Here is a 25,257-nt window from a genome sequence, read left to right as displayed (position 1 = left end):
GTCTGATTTACAGTAAAAGTTGTTGCTTGAAAATAGAAACGAAAACCAGGGAGATGAGGAAGAAAATGGAGAACCATCATTTGAATGAATCAAGAAATTGCAAAAAAAAAGTAAATAAAAAATTTGTTAAATACTTGAACACTTAGAGGAGAGTTACTTAAAGCCAAAATTGTTGGCAAAAAACAACTGTTGAGAAAATGACAGGCTACAAGAAAATAATTGAGTTTGTTTCTCATTTTATAGTATTAGATATATACTACTAGAGATCTTGGATCAGTCTGAATACTTAAAGGACTCAGGTTGTGTTGCCTGTTGCTGAAGAGTAAAATCTATGAGCTTTTGTAAGACAGAAAAACCTCAAAGAAAACAAACGACCGCCATCTTGATTCCAGGCCTGGAAGGCTAACATGAGAGCAGCTCAGTTCAGAAAACCTAACAGCTGCAGTACGTAACTTTTATTAGAAATATATATATATTTTACTTTGTGTTGATTGTGTCAACATGTTGTAACAGATAATCTGTGAAAAAACTGAACTCCTCCGCCTTCTCCCAGTGCTAGATAAAACCAACCAATCAGAGCAAGGAGGTGGGTCTTGGTGCTGTCAATCACCCAACAAGCTACGTTTCAGCTAGCATAGCATGTTGTGAATGCTAGGCTAGTTAGAATAGCCACCGATGACATGGATAAACAATTTTTCTGTAACAATAAGTTGTTTTTGCACATTGAGCAAAGAGTACTTGGGGTTGATTGGCAGCACTAAGACCCTCCTACTGTCTCTGACTGGTTGTTTTTGGTGAAGGAAATTGATCTTTTCACAGATTATCCTTCTAATATTATACTGTCCAAACATGGTGAAAGTTTTACAAATTTTTTTAATAAAAGTTACGTACTGCAGCTTTAAGTTTAAACAAATCGTGTAGTAGTCCAATCATCTTGTCCACAGGTGTCAGGTTGATTAACTCATAGCTAAGTATTAGCTCAGCAGCTCATTGGAAAGCTAAATCTTCAAGCATTTTCTGTTCTTAGAGTAACTGTTTAAAGAAACCTGCAGATTAATTTCCATGTATGAAAACAAACACTTCTTTAGACATATTGCTATTATTTTGAAAACAACTGTATTTTTGTTTTGTTACAAAGAAGCGGTGCTATTTTCAGTCGTCTCTATCACATCGTGTGAATCTCATGCCGGCCCATGCCTAGTTGAGACCTGGAGATATCCGGCCACAGCAGCAGCAACTTATTTTCATCCACAGGTCCAAAAAAAAAAAAAAAATTGGCACAAGCATAAAGGTGCTGTACACAAGTGTCCTGCAGAGGGCGCACTCTACTTTGCACTGAGCAGATCACAGCAGGTCTCACTGCATCCCACTCAGTCATGATGTTTATATAAGTTTCTGCAGCTCCAAACAGTTCATGTTACTGAGTGAGAGGAAAAACAAGGCCATTAAAACCTGACACTGCAGATTTAAAAACAAAGCAGTTCTGGCAGAAATTTTTTTTTTATTTTTTTATGTCCATAATTCCTGAACTTACTGGAAACTGACATGGATGATGAAGCTTTCCTATGAAACCATTTGATGTGAGGAAAATAACACAAAAAGTAAAACACTGTACCTTTAAGAAATCAACAAATTATGAGGATCTAAAGCTTTTTTTTGTTGATTTTAGTCAGCTCAGCTGCACTGTAGATGCATACACTGTTAATAAGAGGAGAAAAAAAAAGTATACAATCCCTTTCAGTACAATGTTATGACATTCACTGTCCAGATTAAGTGTAAAGTATATTTGATTTCTGTACTCCTATTTTGTTTTTCTTAATGTAAATTAAGATTTTTCAGTTGCACACATGATCTCTGTAGGCCACTTTCTTAGGATAGAGCACTTAGTGGATGTTTGCAGTCGTCCTACTAGCTGGAATCCGATGATTTGTTGAGTTCAACTTTTACTCCCTTTTCTCCTGCACCTGCACACAGAGGAGCCATCAGAGGAAAGACCAGGAAAACAATGAAACAACAGGAGCCAAAAAGCAGTGAGTCCTACCTGTTAAGTACTTTTCTTTAGCTCTGGCTCGCTCGTCTGCATCAAAATACCAGACCGTTATGGCATACCTGCAGAGAGACGGGGAGGAAACGAGGTGAGCCACAGCAGAGCCACTGAGCGCAGAGTGCAGAGTCTCAGGCTGACCTTGTAGAGAAAGCGGGCTGGACCTCGTGGGGGTTTCGTCTGTCTGACCAGAAGAGGAGCAGCCGGTCAAATTTTGGCTCTATATCAGCGAACTGGGCCTTTCCTTCAGGGAAGATTCGCAGCAGGCCGCCATGTTCCTGACAGCAGAGGAGCATCGACATTAGATACGGTTTGGAATAAAACACCAACACATCTCCCTAAACCAGAAGTTACTGTAGAACATCCACATTGGTCAAAAAGCAATTTGAACTGTAACACTTTTTCCTTCCACTCAACTTTCCATTAAAAATTTTGGACATAGAACTTTTGATGTGTTGAATAGCTGCGGTTAACACTTTGCATTAAAAGAAACAACTGGATTAATCCGTTATTTAAATAACTCATTAACTGGACTATTTACCAATTTAAAGATAACCTGCAGTAAAAAAGACAAAACTGCACAAAAAACATCCATTTTGCATTTAGTTGTACATTGTATTGATGTTAAATTAAGCAGAAATGACTCAGCTTTTCTTATTTGTTTAGTTGCATCCTTTGCTGCAACTGATTAGGTGCACTTTAAAGGAATGTTATTGCATTTTAGGCAAAATAATGTTTTTTATTTCCTTGTTTAAAAAGGACATTGAATCAGTTTAGTTTCATTTTTAAGTCTAATATTGCATAATATAATCTTAAGTGATTAAATAAAAAATCAAAAATCAACAGAATGGGACAATTTTCTTGTCCGGTTAATTGCATTATTATTAGTAGAAATATTAATAATTAGAAATATTTATAATAATTAGTATTATTATTAATACAATTGATATTACTAATATCATTATATTAAAAATATTAATAATAATATCACTAATTAATATAATTAGTATTTCATTCATTGTTAGTGATAATGATTATTAGAATATTATCAATTTATGAAATAAAAAGAAATAATGGATTACTAATACAATCGTAAGTCATCTCTCTCAATAGCTTTCTGCCAGTTTTTCTTTCCACTCAACTTTTCCCGAGCTTCTTCTTGCAATGACCATTTTGTCGCTCAGGTTTCAGTGATTATGCTGAAAATCTCTCCAGTCAGCATTTTTTCCCCATGAAGGAAAAACTGGATTTTTTGTTTTGTTTTTGGAAACAACTCTGTGTTGATTTTCTCTAAACCACAATTATTAACAAGTAAACCAGGACTTTATCAGTCTCTGGATGCAATGAGTTCACTTTTTTAAGTAAATAACAGAAACTGACTTTGACAATAGTTTTTTTAACCTACTTGTACCTGTAGGAGGTTATTTAAGGCAGTGTTTCCCAACCCTGGTTCTCAGGGCACACTGCCCTGCACGTTTTAGGTATTTCCTTGCTTCAGTTCAGCTGATTTCAATTGATGACTGATTAACAGGTGTTTGTTGAACTGCAATCAGTTGAATCAGGCACATTAAAGCAGAGAAACCTCTAAAACATGTAGGACAGTTTGCCTTGAGGACCAGGGTTGGGAAACACTGATTTAAGGGACCGTCAGCCATCTAAACCAGATCAAAGAGGAGCGAGAACGTTTAATGCAGAGCAACACGAGGCTCAGAGAAAAGCCCAGGATAGGAAGCAGCAGCAGGGGACAGCTTTCCTGTGGAGGGATAGGAAGAATAACCCACAGGAAAACTGCTCTCGCTGGATAAAGGACCTGGAGAGTGAAAAAGCAGATTGCCGCTGCTTAAATTCTCACTTTGCTGATATGATAGGACCCTCTCTTCACACGCAAACCTTACGTGCTGAAAACGCTCACGCCTTTCGGTTCGCATGTAATGTTATTCCCATTTGAAGCGTGTTGAATAGGGGGAATACCGGTGGTGTGACTACAGCGAATTAATCAGAGACACTGGAATCTCAATAGGGTCAAAGAAAAAAGAAAAGGGAACCAAAGTTTAACACCCATTTGACCTGCACAAAACATGTGTGGGTTAAAGGTCATGCAGGATAATTGCCATCATGTGCACAGATATTTTTCTTGTTCCTTTTCAAAATAATACATCTATCTTTTCTAAGCTAATACATATGATCAGATAAAAGCTGATATGTTTGGTGATAGCAACATGGTAAAATCTGCCAGAGAAGTAAAATCCTGACACCCTCATGACATCTGAGAGAAGCTTTCACAAGAGGAAGTCACGTGCCGCCGCTGCAGAAACCAGTAGAGCTGTTTATCTTTCGCATCAAGGTTTACAGTAAATCAGGGCTCATTCTGAAAAACAGGGCCTTTATTTGCCGCTTTACTGGCGGTTAATCATGTGAACGTAAAAGTGCAGGACCAGAACCAAACTAATGTCTCCGTACGACAACAAAGAAAAAAAAAAAACTCTACATTTTCTACTGGGAAAGTTTGGGATATTCCAGAAAATCATACAGTTGACATCTGAAACTGAGGACAGTATTTGGATTTAGACGCTTTTACGCTGATACCCCTAAAGAAAATTCAGTGAAACCAAAAACCTTCAGACGTCTTCAATAAAGACTTGAGACGAGGGCAGAAGTTCATCCTTCCAGCAGGACAATGACCCGAAATATTCAGTCAGAGCTTTATTAGAATAATTTAAATTAAAGCATATCCATGTATTAGAGTGGCCTAGTCAAAGCCCACAACTAAATACAACTGGGAGTCTTTGGTAAGAGATTCCCAGTCTCTCTCAATCCAATTTGACTGACCTTTGACAATGTTTCAAAAAAAGAACGGGCAAATATAGTATAAATTCTTTTATATTAAATTCTGAAGAATTAGCACTCTGTATCGATTTAAAAAATTCTTTCCCACTTATAAATATTTTGTTTCGGCTGAAAATGGGTTTGTAGTGGCACAGAAAAGTTAAAGTTAAATCTCTTCTTGTTTTTCTCAAATGCTTCTTTTTAAAACATTTTTTTTTTTTTAATGCTGTTTGGTCCAGTGCGAGTTAAATTCTTGTTACTGTCTTGAGAGCGTTTTTAACTTTTTATGTCTATTATTGGTCTTGTTTTTGTGCAGCACTTTTGGCAAACTTCTGCTTTTAAATGTGCTTTATAAATGACAATTTATAATACTGGACAAAAAATAAGTTTGTTGCACAGAATGAGGCTGCTCAACAAACATGGTCTTGACTAATAAGCAGCAGATGAGAAAGCAGATTGCTGTTGTATGTAACCATCTGTGATCTAGAGCAAAGTTCATCTACAAGTCAGAGGATGAGCTGCATGAACACTGCAGATATCATGTAACAAACTGATTTAGTTAACACAATCCACACTGTAACTTCTGTAGGTATGGACAGAAAAAGATAAACGGCAAACCCAGTCTTTCTTGACCAATTTAAACAGAGAAAAATGGTAAAAAAAAAAAAAAAAGGGACGTGCAGACATCTGTTAGCTACTTTTACATTTAGTGATTTGACCCCAAAACAGGCCACATCACTTGTTTACTGTTTAAAGGTGCATAGGTCAAAACAGAAAACTGATGCATCCAGAAGGAAAGCTATGTGAAACGCACAACCCCAAAGTCAAAACAAAGAGGTAGAGTTGGGTTAAAACAAATCAGTCTGGACAAAAAAAAAAACACAACAACTTGTAGGCTAATCATAAAAGTAGTGTTGAATTAGGAGTTTATATCTAAAGAAAATTGATGAATATACAACCAGCGATAGTAAAAACTATTGTCCAAAGTCAAAAAGCTGTTTTGGGTTAAAGGTCCAGCTTGTAAAGAGATTAGGAAACTGATTTGTGTGCGTAAGTCATGCAGATTGGAAACTACTGTCGATAATTTAACAAAGATATGTGAACTATTACACCCAGGAATAAATATTCTGGGTTTTCCCCAATGTATTGTAAGCCAGGCAGGCCACCAAGTATTACTAGCGCCTCCACCAGGCTAAGCACTGCTTATTTATTTAAGTTTTTTTCAATGTTTGCATTTTTAAGACTATCGTTGGTGTTGAGGTGTTAATCTTCCAATAACCCATAATTATGAAGTGATATTTTCAAATTTCCTGTCAAGTTTAAACATTTTTAACTCAAAAACACGACTGGCTGCTGAATGAATGACTGCTGAGCGCCCCAACCACCGGGCTCAGCAGCTTTTCTGGGGGAAACCTTGGATATTTGATACATTTTTAAAATTCCTGAACCAGCCATGTTGAAACTAATCTGGATTATTGTCAAACAGTACTGGGTAGAGACCTCTATCTCTGAAAATATTATCTGTCTGATAAACATTTATGGCTAAAAGGGACAGATGTTTCCTGGCTGCTACATTTTTACGTCTTTTGATACGTTGCATAGTGTAATGAAGAGCAATTACAAAGATTTCAAAGGATCTTTAAGCCAAAAGCATAAAATCTATTACATCAGCAAATATTTATTTATTATTTTTCCACTAATCTGGCTAAATCTTGACCAATGTTGACACATTCCTGTGCTATCTGTGTTTGGAGTCTATCCCAATTTCTGCTACAACCGATCAGTATTTTCTTCCACAGTACTGGAAAACACGCAGAAAGTCAATAAACATATCAATAAACTGAGCCTTGATCGTTTGAAGAAGTTCCTCTTAACAATGTTTTCATATCACTATTTGTGGCCAGAAGCAACCCCTCAATGATTGTATCACTGTTTTCTGTTTCTGTTTTTTTGTTTTTGCCCATATCCATGGCAACACTCGTCAACCTGGACGCACTAGCAGGCTGGAGACTGAAGTCTCTTCATCAGATGGTGGGTTTACGCCAAATCCCTTTCACCTGGTACCGTTCTGAATGTTAGTGGAAGTGGTGAAGATCAGCCCCATCCATCAAAAGCTGGTTACCATGGCGACTGAATGATTCACAATAATTCGTAGGTCCAACTTATTGCTGCTTAGGCCTTGATAAATTTGCTCTGATCTCCTTAATCTGAAGAAAGTTCCCATGGAAAAATTCACTTTTAGACATCCTGAAGACCTTCTTACATCATCATCACATCGTTTAGTTGCAATATTAAGAAATAAAAGATTCTTCTTATAGGGCTGCAAATTACAGTTATTTTAGTAGATGACTAATCGTATAAAAAAAATCCTGGGACTTTCTACAGATTTTTCACTTAACTACTTAATGTTTATGAAATACTAGAAATACATTAAAAAAAAATTTTTTTAATAATAAAATAGACATTTTGTTGCCTAAAATGAAGTAACGTAGCCGACCTTTATTTCACCCGAGTTTTTCTATTTGCAGAGAAAGGTATTTTTGTCTTGAATACAAAATGTACATTTATGTATTTTGTACAGTTTTGACTTAATTGCTGCTCTGAATGGGTTTTTTTTTTCAGCAATTTGCATTTTTAAACCCATGTACTCTAATTAGCAATTAAAAGATTACTAAATTAGATGATTATCTTAATAACTGATTAATTATTATTAATTGTTTCAGCCCTATTTTCTGGTCTTGACTTGATTGAGGTATTTTAAGATGATTTTAGATGGCTGGTGTGGTTACACAGCATGAATTAAAGTGTAGCCAAACTAATTTATTCTAGAAGGTTGTGATTTTATAAAGTAAAAACATATTTAACTCAATCTGCACCAAAAATTCCAGGAAACAATATAAATCTACTCTTAAACACATTTATGTGAATATTTAGGGAAAACAAATGAATATTCTTGTTTTAATTATAGAATATTAAAATTCTGACATTATTCTACAAGTATATAATCCAAACACTTTGCGAACTCTCTAAAAGAAAAAACCCTGATAAAGCGTTTTCTCATACCTTGGCATTCCAATCTCTATTAAGGTAATATATGCATGTGACACAGCGTCCATCGCCGTTGGGGTTATCCACATGGCGCACATAACCTGTTCCGTTCCCAGGGTAACAGGCCACCATTGCCTGAAGAGAGAGCGATGGAAAAATGTGATTAGTACAAACAGAGCACCAGGGAAACCAACAGTCACCTGCCTTCAAAATTAATGAACATAAAGGTGTGAGTAAAACTCAAGTCAGCATGTTCAAACTCTGAATGTAGAAAATCAAAATTTTCTTTTTTTGTTTGTTCATTTTTCCTCACCTGAAGATGAATACAAGCACAGGCCACATTTACCCAGCTGCCCCATAATAATCTTTTGAAACATTTGAGAAAATAAACCAAGGATATCGTCCTGCATGACTTCCCTTTGCCCTTTCCTGCTGTAGTAAGACTTCTATGATCTGCTTTGGAGTTGGCAGCCAAAGCCATGAGTTTTTGTATATTTCTTGGAATAAACAGCATGCTGAATCCTGGCTCTAGTGAAGTACAGAAATACCCCGCAGGAAAACGAAAAAGCACAAGTGATAACTTGAACACTCCGGGACTAACAGGAAAATAAAAAACATTTATTTAAACATTTTTAAGCTGCAGAAAACAAAAAGCTTCCATAAGGAAATGAAGTAGAAAATAAAGGTGAATAGAATTGCATCAAAAGAATCTCAAGAATGTGAGCAGTGGTTCTTAAACATTTTATGACATTTTAAAAATGCCATGACAGACATTTTAATACTAAAGGATTTGGACATTTTAAGCTTTTCATGCTTTGTTAAAAAATATATATGTGGTGTTGTTTACTTGGTTGAAACATGAAAGGTTATTTATATTCCATTTTAACTCAAAAATGTAAATGTTGAAGTTTGATATGGGCAAAATAACCTATAATAAACTGAACCTCATAATCCAAAATGGCTGCCTTTAATCAAAACAATAGTTTTATGTGCAATTTTGATCAAATCTTTCATTCACAGCACTAAGTAACCTCTTTAAAGAATACGTTTCCTACAGTGTTAATAAGAGATGCAGAAAAATATATTTTTACTAATTTATAAAGTTTATCTAACTAAAATGAACATCCGTTTTTCAAAGTTGGAGTTTGATATTATTCTTAGAAGTCTCAATTTCTGAGAAAATGTAAAAAAATATATGTTCATTAGTTTTTGAGAGGGTGAATTATCACAATATTACTCGAAAACAACAATATTATTGTTTATCGCAATAATTTCTGGGACAATTTATCGTCCAGGAAAATTTGGTATCGTGACAGGACTACAGACATCTAACCACATATAAACAACTTTAAAAAGTGCAACAAGTAACTAAAGTTTTTAAAATTAATATGAAGAGAAATGGTTTTAAGCAAGGGAAGACTTTCATTATATTAGCTAAAAATGGTCTCAAAATGCCAACTTTATTGATTATTCCAATCATTTCTGGGACAATTTAACGTCCAGAAAAATGTGGTATTGTAACAGGCATACAGACAGACATAAAGTCACATAAGAACAGCTTTTAAAAAGTGCAATGACCAGGAAAATGCTAAAAATAATTAAGAGTTTTTAAAACTGACATGAAGAGAAATGGTTTAAAGCGAGGGAAAACTTTCTTTCTGCCGGCAACTGGAAATACCCAACAGCTGCTCTGCAACTTTTTCTGGCATCTCATTAACAAAAAACTAAAGGAGCAAAAATGTGAATGGTTTGGAGACGCTAACACTGCCGTTTACCCTGACAGGAGTAGGAAGTGTATGGCTAAATACAGCAACAGTGTCTGAGTTGAACGTGGATCTGAGGTGACTGGTAAACGTGCACCAACACAAGCAGATCAGCCCTCATGCACTGCAGCATCAACAGTGATACGGTGAGCAAAAGACAAGTCGGGCCACATTCTTTCAAGACCTTGCATCAACATAAACCATAGCAACATTATTATAAACAGACTAAATCTCTTCACCGTTTCTTCTTTAATAAAAAAAGACATTATTGGTGTATGAGCATTTGAAAGCAAAAGCAAAATGTGTGCAGAAAATGAAAGAACGAGTTGGATTTAAAGAAGTCCTCCAGCGAGAACAAGCAAAGTCATTCACATCACACGTGCGCACGTCTCCATCTTATTTCGCTGCGCATCTGATCGGAGCTGCTTGCGTCAGTCGGCATTGTGCTCACATCTTTGGAGATGCAGGTTAATGCTGGAATGCACGATATCAGGGCCTTCAAAGCTGGAAAACAACAGAACTACAGAATAAAGCGGAGGAGGGGGGTGGCGATGCCGAGCCTGGCTGCACCAACATTTAAAAAAAAAAATAAAGAGGAGAAGAGAGGAGAGGAAGGGTGGTTCTTGGAAGAAACTACTTCTGAGTGAGGCACACGCACAGCCAACAAAAGGACTTCCAGTGTGTAAAAGGCGATATAGTAGGCTTTCTTTTTTGTTGTTTTTGTGAGTAAAAGAGAAGGGCAGCGAAAGAGGGGCACAGACGGTAAAAGCACAGGGGTGGGTCTGCAACTCACAGGGAGGAGTGAACTGCTGTAAACTTTGACTCCTGGCCTCCCTCCAGAGGGAGCAGTATTTTAATGGTTGTGCTACGTGCAGAACGTGAGGAAGGTTGGCTTATCCTCCGCTATGTCACCCCTCCCACTCCCGACTGCTGGGCTCACACTGCAAGGCTAGAGATGGGTCAAGTGTGGATTCAAATGTGTGTGAGGGCTGTGTGTGGGCCGACTTAAGGTGACAGACAGAGAGAGAGGGAGGGGGGGAAGAAAAAGGGAGGGAGAGAGAGGGCAAGCTTTGGCGGACACAGCCTTTCACTGCATGTAAAGGGAAAGCTCCTCTTTAAAACACACTTATCTGCACCAGCTGGGGGGGGGGGGTTTACCAGAATCTTATTAATTATTAATAAAAGCTCTTTTTCTTACCATATTTATTTTTCTCACTTTCTTTTCTTAAAATTAAATTGTCAAAAAGCAGCTTTCATTTCAATTACCTCTTCCCCGAGTTGTACGATGGAGTATTTGGACCAGGCTATGTAAAGTTTTGTTTAATTACAGCAATATTAACGAGCAAAGATACAATTTTACCAATTTCATCTTAAAATCACGAGAAAAAAAAGTTGCTTTATTAATAAAAATGTTTAGACATTTAATTTATCTATTTTTCATATTGTAGTTCTCATAAAATTACTACTTTATTCTTCCAATATTTCGACTTAACATTAAAACTTGATTTTATTATTGTGCTACTACAACTGTATTCTTATAACTGTGACTATATTTCTATAAAAAAATTAAATAAAAATACTAGCCTGGCTCTTATATTTTGTCGTAGAGTTCGAAGTCCAAATAAATAAAAGCTGTAAAAAATGCTTGATAAAAACACACACCGGAGGGCCTTTGATGTGCTGACGTCACTGAACTACAGAAACCCAATGAGTGCATTTCCGTAAATAAAATTTTCAAAATCCAAAAATTTGATTAATCAACACTGATTACGGTACTATATAACATATATTACTATTTATTATGAACTTGCTGGGCTTTTTTTATGATCAACTTTCACATCTTCACAGTAAAAAAAACAAATAGAAATGCACACAAAATACACGTGTTCCTAATTTATTCACATAAAATACATGACATTCTGCTATAATGTGGATATGCCAACCTGGTAGGAAGTGCTGTTTAATTCCAGTTTGCCTTTCATTTGATCTGGTCATGAGACCCAACAAGCTGAAGCACACAGAAGAGACGCATCTTAAGATCAAACCCTTATTCAAGTAGGAGCAAAAACCTTGATAAAGGCACAAAATATAGAGGAAGGTACATTTAAAACATTAGTGTACTATAGATGTTAAATTTCTTAGATGGTTCAGACCAATCCTCTGTCTCAAATTGACACCTTTGCTCTCCGCTGGATATTATTCCCTCTACGCCCCTAACCCTATATATCCACTTGTGCTCCCATTCTTTCAGCCACTTACTCTTCCGCGTTCCACTGCGGCCCTCATTAAGCGGCTGACCTTGCTCCTCATGTTGTTTGTTTACATTCCACAAGCACAGCTTCAGAGGCCAACTGGTGTTTACGTGCAGGGAACTGGAGGAACAGAGGTCACCAAACCAAGCTCCGAGGGGCCTTCAATGAGGCCAGAATGGAGACAAAGACCATAATGGAGCCATGTTAACTTGGTGCAAACATGATCAACCATCATCAAAAGGAAATAGTGAAAGTAATAATTGAGTTTACATGATACAGATCAGAAAGTAAATGGCTCATTTCTCCTTTTTAACTACCCAACTTTTTAGGGCATTTTCACACCCAACAGTCTAGTAGACTCGGTTTGATTGGGAACTGAAGTTGTAACATTTGTTACATATCCAGCTGGTATGGTTTGCTGTTCACCTCCAAATCTGTGGTGGCGCTGCACCAAGAATCTGTTACAACTTCCTTTTTTGTGAAATGTAAACAAAAATGGAGTAGCGTCAGATTTCTCTGTTGTCATTTGTAAAAATCCACGACTCATTTCTCCTGCTAGTGCTAGACTTGTACGCTTGTATTGGTTGCATTTACCCAAAATACCTTGCAATTTGGACCACTTCCTTCTTTTGGAGCAGCCTCTGGTCCAGTTAGCATTCATATGCACTCGAACCGCACCAGAGTTCCCTTCTACCAAACCGAGACCTACATTTTTAGGCAGACCAGAGTTCGATTCTATGGTGTCCATCAGAGATTAAGTGAATTAAAACGAACTAAAGAGAACCGGTGTTAAAGCACCTTTACTGGTCCAGAAATAAAATCTGTGCAAATATTAAAAACGCTATAGAAAAACAAGGGCGAATAAATCGATAAAGGGTTAAGCACTTCAAGGGGTGACATGTTTAAGTGGCCAGAGAAGAAATGGCAAATCATACAGTGCAGTTGGTGAAATGGCCCTGGAGCCGTATAAAACTATTTATAAGATTCAAAGTGTTCTTTAACAAAAAAACATTTTCCAAAGTTGATTGTGCAAATCAACTTCAATCTAAAGTTTGTTCCAAAGTTAGTGACTCCATGTCAAATATAAAAACTACCTAATGAACTTAATAAAAAATTTTTTACTGGGACTAAACTGAAATGTGTTATTGTATATTACCGAATTAAACCAATTATATATTTTTGTACATAAACTCGTTCCAGGAGGTAAAATGGAATACCTCCAACCTGATTACTTGTGATAAATTTTACCGTTTATTTTATAGAGAAGGTTCTTTTATAATTATTATGGCACATCAACACAGCCATTTAAATTAATGACTCTCTAAAAGTACTTTCTCCAAATACTAATTTGTCTATTAAACTTAAAATAATGTTAACAGAAAACATTCGCTGGACAGCAAATGGTTTCTGTTAATGTAACCAATTTTTTTTAATTTTAGCCAAGCAAAGTTGATTGAAGAATAACTTTATTGACTCACATTTGTTATGATTCATTAACAAACCAACATCCAAACACGACTGACCCGATCACTGCTGAGGACAACCCGATCACCAGAGCGGTATCAATTCATCGCCCTGCATCCACTGATGTGAGCCATGAAGTGGGGTGTGGCGAAACGGAAAAGCTAAAAGGGATCTGCTCACTTCACAGCAGAGATGCTTATCCAAACATGGAGCACAAACAGTTGGGATTGAGACCTTGTAGCAGGGAGGAGTGTGGGAATGAAGACGGTTCAGGTCACAGGCTGGAAGACCTTGCTGTTTCATGTGACAGTGTCGCCTTAAAGGAAATCCCCGTTTAAAGAAATGACCTACTTTACCCTTGTAGTGTTTACAGTTGGGTTTGAACAATAGGGGACATACTGTATATTAGCATTACCTTTGAAATACTGCAGCAGAAATATAGTTTATTGGCAATATGTGAATGCTCTAAAAGCAAGTCATTGATTTACTAAACTCACAAAAGTTAAGATAAGCCGATTAAGAATTAATAAAGGATAATTATGTGGTATAAACTCAAACAAACAAACCGTGTTTCCACTCTGCTTCTTGTTTAATCTAAGAAGTGTTTTAGGTGTAGTGAGGATGTATAAGACCAGCTTCTCTCCATTTTCTGAAGAAAAGCATTCCTCCACAGCATGACGCTGCCACAATTATGTTTCACAGTTTTGGTTTCATTTGAACAAATCAATTTACTCCACATCTGCTGTGTCCCTTTGAGTGTGAGTTTTGTTTTCCAAACTATGTTTTTTTTGTCACTTTTTCCTAAAAGCCAGATTTGCACGGTACACACAACAAACAGCCAAACCCTTTTGACAAAACCAAAGATTTGAAACTCTGCATCTCCTCCAGAGATACCAACAGCCTCCTGACTGCTCCTCTGATTATGACTCTCCTTGGAAACTAAAACATCAGTCATCATTCTTATTAAGGCTACATCAGTTGTGTTTCCATTGGCCATCCGACTGCACAACTTGACATATCCCAAAAAAAAAACTTTTTTGATTTAAAAAAGTGATTACGCTACGATGAGATGGTTTATTGGCTGTATCAAAATTGGTATATTTTGCTAAACTGCATTGAAAACTTTTTTTGCATCAAACGAGTTACATGAACAGCCAGATGTTGCCACTGGTGCAAACCACAAGGAAGACGACAGCAGGAAGTAGTTGGAGCATCATGGAGAGGCGTGTTCCTTTCATGACATCACGTGAACAAATTTATTCACGTGAGATTTTAACTGTTTCTTATTTAATGGAAACATTGCAGCTGTGAAATTGTGTTTTTCCACTGCAGTTTTTCAGACGTTTGTAATGGAAACGCAAATACTAAATGACTGATTACAGACCATGTAAAAGGGGACAGCCTGACTAATTAAAAAAATATATGTTATTTGTGATACTCTAAAGCAATAAGCACTTGGAAAGTATTAAAAAAATGTATCCTGCTTTGGATATGTATCCACACAGCATTGACGGTGCTGCCACCATGTCTCATTATAGGCATGGTGTGTTCAGGGTTGATGTGCAGTGTTAGTATTATGCCACACAGTTTTTCTTTTGTATGTAGGCCAAAAGGTTAAGTTCTTTTATACTTGTCCAGATGTCAGTATAGGTAGATTGGCACATTTTGGTAGGTTTGCAGTAAGGCTGAACAATTTATTCAAGATTTATGACTATCAGATTTTGTCTGTATGCGATATCAATACTTCCAAGAACAGCATGAACTGCAATATTAGCTACTTATATTAACGTACCATGTATCGTCTCCACAATGTCATCCCCAACCTCAACATTAACACTAAGTAGTAAGGGAAATTCCCAAGGCGGACGTTGGTGTTGCATGTTGTTTATGGATATCAGAGCAGAGGTGACTGAATACAAAATGCACACCACTATTTTCAGATGTTTATTTCAAAAGAAATGCTTACAAGCATCCTTTTCCTGTCACTTCATAATTATGTACAAGGTTTCCCCCAGAAAACCTGCTAAGCTAGGTGGTTGGATGCTAGGGCTGTCATTCATCCAGAGTTAAATTTTAGAGTTAAAAAAATGTTTAAAGATGACAAGAAATTTAAAAATATCACTTGATAATGATGTGTTAATAAAAGATTGGAAGATTAATACCTGAGCACCAACTATAACGTCTTAAAAAATGCAAACATTTTAAAAGGGCAATGCTTAGCCTGGTGAGGGCACAAATAAAGCCTGGTGGCCCGCCAGGCTTGTAATACATTGGGGGAAACGATGTATGTACTACATTGTGTTAAATCTATCACATAAAATCCCAATAAAAAAAATTCAATCTTGTGTTTGTAACGTAAGAAAAATGTGAAAAAGTTTAAGGGGTATGAATACTTTACATCTTAAAGTGATGCAATAAAATCTTATAAGTTTCAACATTATGCTTCTTTTGCTCCGTCCTCAGAAACAAGGGGCCAATAACAATAAACAAACACCTCTGAAGGTGCAAGAACTAATTTACTAATCCCAACAATTAATTATTCCTCAATGCATAAACCCTGCTCTGCTTTAATTCACCACGAACTAATATTTATCTTTGAATGCAATTAAGGATGCTCAGACTAATCCCTCTGACTGATGGGTAAAACAATAAACAGGAAAAAAAGTGGCACGCAAGGTGCTCCAAGAGGAAGGAAAGACTTTAGCATAATGTACGGCTGGCTCCGGTGCGAGTCGAGCACCATTACAAGACTTCCTTTCCTCCCCATACCCTCCAAGGCTTCAGGATTTAGGTCAACGGTCAACTTCCGGATGAAAACGCACACCCACGCCTCGTCTGTCACATTTAAAATGACAAAAATAAACACGCAGTCACCTTCGACCCACAACTCAGACATGAGGGCAAGGATTGTGTCTAGAAGTATCTCACTTTCCTACTATTATTGTTAAGATTTTACGGAAAATAAGCTCTGTTGTGCAACACGCCGACATACCAGAAGACAGTTTTTACAAATATTTTCTTCCTTTCTTTTTAGTCATTGGATTAGACAGCATATTTTCTTATCATTTTATTGCAATGAGAGTAAATCAAAAAACTAGGAGAGTAAATAAAAAAAATAAACATCTTGGAGAATTTGATTCCTTTTTTCAGATCATAGATCCACTGACTCATTCATTAGGTGTCAATTCTTCTGTGAGAAAAAAAAAGGAAAAAGATATGCTGCAGTTCATTGCTAAAGTATTCCTCAGATTTTTCCATTTATTATCACATCACAACCACAAAATTCAATGTATTTTACTAGGTTTTCAGAAAATAACTCATAATTGTGAGGTGAAAAGAATTGGATACATGGTTTCTGAATTTAAAAAAAAAATAAAAATCTGAGGAAGCCATGTAGCTTTTCTACTTCATTTCATAAATATGCACTATTTTGCATTTACCTGTCACATAAAATCCCAAGAAAACAGTTTGTGGATGCATGCAACAAATTTTGGAAAGGTTCAAGTCATTAGAATATTATTATTGCAAGTGTTGGTGTATTTGTTTATAATAACTACCGGTAATTAAGCTTTCACAAAATTCTTGATTTTCATGAAAACTGTATTTTTAGCAGCAGATATCTGTGCTGAAACAACCCAGATGCTAACGCTACTCCACATGCTTTTATGTTGGAGACATGATGATGGATGAATTACTTCAGGATGCATCTTTCAGTATGGCTGTTAGGGGAGTCAGAGGTCACCCTCTGCTTCAGTCTGGATTAAATAGGTTTCTGCCTAATAAAACACGATCACTGTAGCGCCTTTGTAAACTACTGAGTAAGCAAAGTCCAGGAAAATTCCTACAAAAATGCATGCTAGACAGATTTGTATTTTGTGCAAACATGTTAGCAAGAGTAGCAAGAGGAGATTCTTAAAAGACAATTTGCAGTTTGGCAAAAAAACATTTACAAAGATGTCCTGAAGTCGCCACTGGGTCACTCTGCTGCTCATAAATTACACATTTATCTATGCCTTAAGTGATATTTAAGGCATAAATAAAGATGCTCTGGAGCATACATTGCCAGGGTCTCCCCCAGAAAACCAGGTGAGAGGTGTGCTAGGGCAGTCATCACAGCTGCCAGCCATGTTTTTTTAGTTAAAAAAAATGTCTAAAGTTGACAGGAAATTTGAAAAAATAACTTGATAGTTATGCATTACTGGAAGATTAATGTCTAAACACCAACTATAAGGTCTTTCAAAAAAGGCAATAATTTAAAAAGATTTAGATAAATTATTTAGATAAATTAACAATTCCAAGCCTAGTAGGGGCACAAGTAAAGCCTTATAATACACTGGTGGAAACCTTGATTGCTGCAATCATCTTCCCATCTATCCTGAGCAGTTTTCCAGTTCCTTCCACTGACAAATATCGCCAAATAATGATGCTGCCACCACCAATTTCCATTGTATGCATATTATTAGCCATGCGGTGGGCTTTCACACTATAGAGTTTTACATGTTAGCTTCTGCGGTAGTGCCAAGTCTTTTTCCACACTGTGTATCAAAACATATTAGAGTATTTTTGGTGTCTGGACAATTAAAATAGTTATAAATGTTTTTATACCTGCCTATCAACTATCTTGCAGGTCCTAATTATTAAAAATCAGCTTCTATTCCCAATTTTCATTGATTTTATTTCAGTTTCATATGTTAACTGCTTTAAAACCAAATTACTAGTTCATGAGATTTGTTTTCCAACCTGGTTCGCTCCATTTAAAACCCACTCCACCAATGCATTTGCTTTACAGACGCAGAATAAGACTTTTAAATGGTAAATGCTATGAAACCAGGGGTTCCCCCAGTGTATTATAAGCCTGGCGGGCCACCAGGATTTACTTGTGTCCCCACCAAACTTAGAATTGCTTATTTATTTAAGGTTTTTTTTCATGTTTGCATTTTTAACACTTTATAGTTGGTGTTCAGATATTAATCTTGCACATACATAATTATCAAGTGATATTTTCAAATGTCATGTCAACTTTAAAAATTTCTTAACTCAAAAACACAAAGGGTCGCTGGATGAATGACTGCCGAGCGCCCCTACCACTGGGTTTAACAAGTTTTCTAGAGGAAACCTTGTGAAACAATATGAGTTAGAAACTGTTTGATTTCACTATTTTGAATCACATTCTGAGCTAATTTTATGCCATGGGTGAAGACGTTTTCTCAGATTCGAGGTCCTATAGAAGAACGTAATCTACATAAACTGCCCAGGTTTCAGCAATCCAGTGGAAATGCACATAATAATCCAGGTTGATAAAACGGTTCCGGGAGGATAATTACTGGAGGGAAAAAAAAAACATTCAGGAACTCTTAGTGGAAACATGCCTTAAGTCTGAAGTCTTTGTTTTTGTGGCTTAAGTGCCGCTCCAGTCAGAGTCTGAAACTTGAGTCACCATCTCCGCCAGGAACCGATCTATGCTTGCACATTTCAGAGAAGCCGTACTCATAACCAAAACTTCAACATGAAGCAAGATCAACATTCTACATGCGCAACAAACATGTTGTTTATAAAATTTTTAAACTTCCTAATAATATCATAATGGACACAGAAAGCAGCCAACATGCAGAGAAACGTCTGTGGAATGTTATCAAGTGAGAAACGGAAACAAACACAATGGCATTAAATACATATTTGGGCAAAATCTTTTCCTCCTGTGTCTTCCAATCTGAAATGCGCCGACATTGTTTTGTATCCCTTTGAGTCACTGATAGTCATGACTCACAATTTGTGCAAGTCATGCCATTTTCTGCCGGTCATAGTCCAGCCGAGTGTTTGCCAAAACAGCAAGGGCAGCAGATGAGGAAGTCAAGCCCAACCGGGAATGATGATTCCAGCTGTAGGGGATCAAACTAAATAATATCTAAAAGCAAATATCACAATTCCTAGTCCTGGGAATTCTGAAATTAGTAAAAATGCTAAAAAAAAAAATTACATTGAAAATGAGTTTTAAATTGTACAGCAGATTGCATTACATGTCTACTCGGCCACCGCATAGCTAAGCATAGCTCCTTCTGTCTGATGATTGTTCATATTTTAATATAAATGCACTTTGTGTAAGAACAAAGTCTGTAGTTTTGCTTTAAAATTGTAGAGATTTACAAAGCACAAATGCACTATAACTGTAAAGTCTGTGTTTTGTTTTCAGACAAAACTCAGTGCAATGTTAGAGTGAAGGCTGCTTAATTTTTGTAAAATTATATTTTGAATAATTTTTTTTATTTATTTAATGTCAGGCAGCTAAGCTAACGCAATACCCGTAATTTAAGTTACAGAATTTTATCCACAAACCTATTTTTGTTTAAATTAAACCCGATAATAAATTTGATACATTATGGAAAATGATGGGATTGTTTTAAATAAATGTTTTGTTTCTTCCTCAGTCACATACAGTTGAACCCAAATATTTACATACACTAAATAAAAAAAATAAAATGTTCCCTTTACTGTCTGAAGTTAAATCAGATCAAATTTCTCTTTTTTTAAGTTAGTTAGAATTACCAAAATTATTTATGTTTGCTAAATGCCACAAAATATTTCTTATTATCCACCTTACTAGACAATGAAAGATTCACATTTCTGTTTTTCGTTTTATTTCTTAAATTTAGAAATCTTTTTAAAAAATAATAACAAATCAGGAAAAACTCAAGCTCAGAAACAAAGACAGCTTCTGTTTGAGTGTCCATCAGTTTTTCTTTCCTTTACAGTCAAAAATAAAAATAGAAAGTACCTGGGAAAGGTATATTTTATGATAATTTAATGTATTAGACTGTCGTCAGCTTCTTCTCACTTAAATCCTGGCTGTGCACATGCAGTGTTTCCCTATGAGAGGTGAAAAAGGAAAAGGTGCTCTCTGTTCCTCCCGGGTTTAGTTTCAAAGCGACCAGATCTGGTTAAAAGAAGTGCTGCAGGTCACATGCAAGCCGACGACCAAGAAGACGCCAAACCAGCTTTGTTTCGGCCTGATCGGAACCATGGGAAATCTTACATCGTTGTCTTAGAAACAGCCTCAGAGAAAGAAACACAACCTGGTCAGTGCACTTTGACAACCGAAACGTTCCTCTTTCTGTGGGACGGCTCCATCTGACCACTTATATTGTTGCTGTTAATTTGAACAGTGGGACATTTTGCCTGTGTTGGACCGGGTCAGTCACTTATAGAGCAACATTCCTGTAATTTATCCACTGCGTTAACCAAAATTTTCACATTTTATGCCTATTTTCTACATTTAGGCTGTACCATATATTATAAAAACACCAGTAGCGTACATTTTCATAACTCTTTTTCCATCTTTTTGAGCTTTAGCATCTCATCCAATAAAAACATACACCCTTAAAATACTTAGTTTCTTACTTCTTCCTATTCCTTTTAGAGCATGTTAAGATTACTGTGGTACAAATATGTCTTTTGCATTCCTTGTTCTTGTGCATGATTTTATACTACCATCATGTTCAAAATAAAGTTTCATTTCATTTCTAGTTATCTGCATGTTTTTTTAAAGGTTTTTGGGGAAACGTTACAAGTCTCTCCCGCTGACATCAAATCAGAAATAAATTATTCTAAACTGCATACAGATTCTTTAAAGTGCATCTTGAAATTTTGAATCTGTCCAAACTAAAAAGCAAAGTTGCATTTTGGACGATTTGTTAAAAGCTAAATTAGAGCATCAATCAACTGGATGCGTCTGGATGCAATTTTGTTTAGTTTAGTAAAAATCAAATACAATTTAAAACATATGTCATGATGTATAAATTAAAAAAAAATACATTTTTACAAGTTGTTACAATGATCCACTTGGTATTAAAAAAACTTTTTTGAGCTCATTTCAAACACAATGGGCAAGAAGTCAGAAAAAAGGGAGAAAGAGTTAAAACAGCTAAGAGGAATAAAGGGAGATTAGAATATTGGATGGATATAAAAAAATTAAAAAGAGAATGCAAGAAACACCCTAAAAGTCTGCTCCTACACTTACAGAAAGAGAGAAAAAACAGAGAACGGAGACACCACACAACATATGCAAAAAATGAGGACAATCCTGTAATTTCTTGATTTTTTTGTTTAAACACAAAACTATTCGATCCATGAAGAAATCTTTATCGCATTTTTTTCCTTTACGTGTTGGATAGCACATTCAGAAAGAAAATAAAAAACAAGCTTGCAAGTCAACATTCAGAGAAATGCATCAATCAATTTCCCACAGATTGAAATCAGCCAATATGACCAATTGGCAGATTGAATACTGAAAAATCAGATTCCCTCCAACACATCAAAATGCTTTAAAAATGAACTCCCCTCTATTTTTGATTATAAACGCATACATCAAGAGCAAATACTTTGATGAGCTTAAAACAAGACTATATTTACTTTTTCTGCACTCAGAAAATTGCTACGTAAAGTCAATTGCCTGCTATTTCATAATTGACATATAAAACCAAAAGCCAGTCAACCAAGAAAAGCTAGATGGGTGAAATTTTCACTTTTGATGACTTATCTTGGCTAAATCCAGGATTACAGCATCAACCATTCACCTGTTGAAGACTCATTCATCAGCAAACAAAATGACATGAAGATGTCACTAGTAAATCAATTTGTCCCTCATTGTTGAATAATAAAAATCTGAATGATTTTTCTATTCATTTAAGTTAACAAAACATGGATCACATATGTTGTCTTTTATATAGTGGTGCACCGATAAATCGCCTCCAATTTAATTTAATTTTGGGACATCAGAGATCAGCCGATATTTACATGGGGAGCCGATGTTATCCACAGATCTTATCTATTTCTGCAAATGTACAAAAAAACAAGAGAAATCAACCACTGCTACACTGCCAACAACATTTCAAACAACAAAACTCAGTATCAGCAGGTCAGGCTTATTAAAGATTGGTAATCAGCGATCAGTCAGAAAACTACAATCAGTGCACCCTTACTTTTATATGGTATATTCCTTCAGAAATAAAAATGGACAAAAATAGAAGAGAATAGGAAATTGGTAATGGCCAAAAGAAAACCTGATTCGTGCAACACAATGTTGATTCGGTTTCATTCAACTCTTTATAAAAAGGCCGTTGAACTCATTTTCGTTTTGGGCCAAATCAAGATCATAAATGCTCATATAGGCCCGGGTGTGCCAGAATGTATTGATAAAATTCGTTAAACTGTTAAAAATATAACGGAACTCTTAATATTAAAAAAAATATTGAACATCTTTTCATTTGCACTTATTTATGATGGTAAATGTGACTTTTTATTACTGGCTGTATAGATCATGGACAGATAATCTCACATCAATTAAGGGTGAGGCAGCCGTTTAGTACCAATCAAAAAAAATATTGACAATTTTTGAGAAAATCTGAAATAACCTCCCATATATGTATTAACACAAAAAAGTATGGGATTTATTGATTTTGCGTGAAATAACCTAATATTTAACCAGACTTAATGTTTAGTCTAGAGCAGGGGTCTGAACCTCCAGTCCTCGAGGGCCGCTGTCCTGCAACTTTTAGATGTGCCTCTGCTGCACCACACCTGAACAGAATAATTAGGTCATTAGCAAGGCTGGGAGAACTGATCTACACAAGGAGGAGGTAATTAAGCCATTTCATTCCAGCGTTTTGTACCTGTGGCACACCTAAAAACTGCAGGACAGCGGCCCTGGTGGACTGGAGTTTGAGACCCCTGGTCTAGAGGGTCAGTTTTGAGTTATAAATACATTATGAATAAACCAGAATTATTAATGTAGTGTACATCTAAAAGTCAGGGATGATGCATTTTAAGTGAAACACAACAGACCCTGATGACTGCATGAATGTTTCTGATCCAACTAAGGATGATGATGTGTGTGTACCTGCTGTCATACTTACTTTTGTCCTTCCGTTTATAGTGTAGTTCCCCAGTTTGCCATTACAGTGTCTGATTAAGTCGTCCATCCGACTCATTAGGAAGCTGATCTTCTCGCAGTGAGACTCTGTCCCGTCTATCCACGTGATTTTGTCCCCTCGGATGTCTTTAGTGGAGTCGCTCTTTTGGCTCACCAGCTGGCCGTCTGTGAACCTGCCCGTCTTGTACAGAGACTTGACGTTCTCCAAAATGCAAAGTCCGGTCTCTGCTCCTAGGAAGTTGTCCACCACGCAGATGCCGTGCTTATTCATGCAGGGGACGATGCACTCCGTTGCCAGTTTCTGAGGGGAGAGGCTGGTCTGGCCGTTAGGCGTGGTGGGGGTGTTGGACCCCAGTTCTCCCGGTCCATCCCCGTCAGCAGGTGCTTCTGTGTTTGGAGATGGGGGTACGGTTGCAGAATCCCCCTGCTCCGTGCTTCTCTTTTCTCGTTGTTTGCTGCTGTCCCCCACCGACGGACCGTCTCCAGGCTTCTGTTTCGGCTTGTCAGCCTCCTTACAAATCAGCTTGTGTTTCTTCCAGTCCTGCTTCTGGTGCTCTTTGCTGCAGTAGAAGGAACTCCGGCACCGACCGCACTTTAAAAGGTTCTCCATTCTCCCACAAAGTTCACAGACCTGTCTGTCGCGGTCCAGATCGCTCTGCTGCTTCTCCATGTTGGGAGGCTGCAGCGGGGTGTACTGCTCCTTTAAGTCCGATCCTTCACACGCGCCCTGCTGCCAACCGTCAACTTTGGAAAAAGACCCGCTGCTTCTGCCTCGCCACGCCGAGCGAAACGGGGGAATAAAACTCAAAAAGTCGGCATTTTACCGGACACATTCCGTCTCCACGCGGTCCTACCAGTGAAGTAAAACAACAATGTGCTCCCACGGACGAGTATTGAGGGGTGGGTCGAGGTCTCCGGGAGGCATTTCAACAGGCTAGCTGTTGATTTCGCTGTGCTGCGTGTCGCAGCTACGTTTGTACTGTTAGTCACTGGCCCAGCCCACCGTCACGTAGGAGAACAAGCTCCGCCCACAGCGCTGCCTTCAAGGGTTGCCGGACAAATGCACTTTAGAGACACGTGTCCCAAAGTTGAACTGAAATAAATCAGTAATACTCGTTTATTCTATAAATCTATTCAAAGTAGCTTTATTCTCCAATACTCAAAAAGTAATGGAGACTATTTGTATTTTCTTTCAGCTTCAACAAAGCTCCTTTAAGTCCTGGAAGTCCGCTTGGAATGCTTTAATATGCAAAGGATCCAGCTTATGGATAACACTCTATGCCCATGTAGCTATAACTGAATCACAGCAAATTTTGACAAATGCATTGCAACCAATATTTTACTAAATAAATTTTATTTATTTAGATTACTCCTTTTGTTAGAACAGAATAATCATATTTTTAAAATGTGCTAATTAGTGAAATGCCAACAAATCTTTACATTGATACTAAAAACGGCATGGGTGTTGTTGATGTCCTGTTTTAATTTAAGAAAGTGAAATAAAAAAAACAACATAATGATAAAGTTAAACATCCCGGATGGCATTAAACAGCCAGGATAACAAAGGGCATAGCGACCCATAACGATAAACATTGGTGGATAAAGTTTAACATTGGGGAAAACGTTAGGCTTCGAAGATAAACATTGGAAACAACCTTACACGAATTATGAATTTGATTGCAAGTCTGCAAATCTTAGAACCATAAAAAGTGTTAATAATAATACAGTATCAACATCCGGCGCGCCTGGTTCAATGTATCAACTATAAATCTGGTCTTTTTTCGGATTTGATCTCTGCGTCATTTTTTTATTGCATCATGGAAGAAAAGCCATATGTGAAAATGTAAGGAGTAGAAAGTAGAGATATGTATCTTAAAATGTAGGGAGTAAAAGTTAAAAGACATCAGTAAGAAATATCAAGTGAAGTACAGATAC

At 36.8% G+C, this 25,257-nt stretch overlaps 1 protein-coding gene across 1 annotated transcript; it reads right to left on the bottom strand.

Moving 5' to 3' along the window:
* Positions 1-1,097: 1,097 nt before the first annotated feature.
* On the bottom strand, positions 1,098-24,298 carry egln1 (egl-9 family hypoxia inducible factor 1). The gene is made up of 5 exons (XM_005795128.3): positions 23,306-24,298; positions 7,934-8,053; positions 2,186-2,322; positions 2,042-2,109; positions 1,098-1,964 (listed from the first exon to the last, which is right to left on the bottom strand). The coding sequence occupies exons 1-5, from the start codon at positions 23,990-23,992 to the stop codon at positions 1,909-1,911; spliced, it is 1,068 nt and encodes a 355-aa protein (XP_005795185.1). The 5' UTR covers positions 23,993-24,298; the 3' UTR covers positions 1,098-1,908.
* Between the last annotated feature and the right edge of the window lie 959 nt (positions 24,299-25,257).

This window comes from Xiphophorus maculatus, chromosome 22 (genome assembly GCF_002775205.1).
Source record: "Xiphophorus maculatus strain JP 163 A chromosome 22, X_maculatus-5.0-male, whole genome shotgun sequence".
NCBI classification, from domain to species: domain Eukaryota; kingdom Metazoa; phylum Chordata; class Actinopteri; order Cyprinodontiformes; family Poeciliidae; genus Xiphophorus; species Xiphophorus maculatus.
Note: the sequence above shows the minus strand (reverse complement) of the source record. Positions and strands in the feature narration are given on the sequence as shown.

Coding starts and splice junctions, on each gene's coding strand:
- egln1 (XM_005795128.3), bottom strand. CDS start 23,992: ATGGAGAAGCAGCAGAGCGATCTGGACCGCGACAGACAGGTCTGTGAA. Junction 2,110..2,185: donor CAGCCCGCTTTCTCTACAAG/GTCAGCCTGAGA, acceptor GTCTCTCTGCAG/GTATGCCATAACGGTCTGGT. Junction 1,965..2,041: donor TAAAGAAAAGTACTTAACAG/GTAGGACTCACT, acceptor CTCTGTGTGCAG/GTGCAGGAGAAAAGGGAGTA.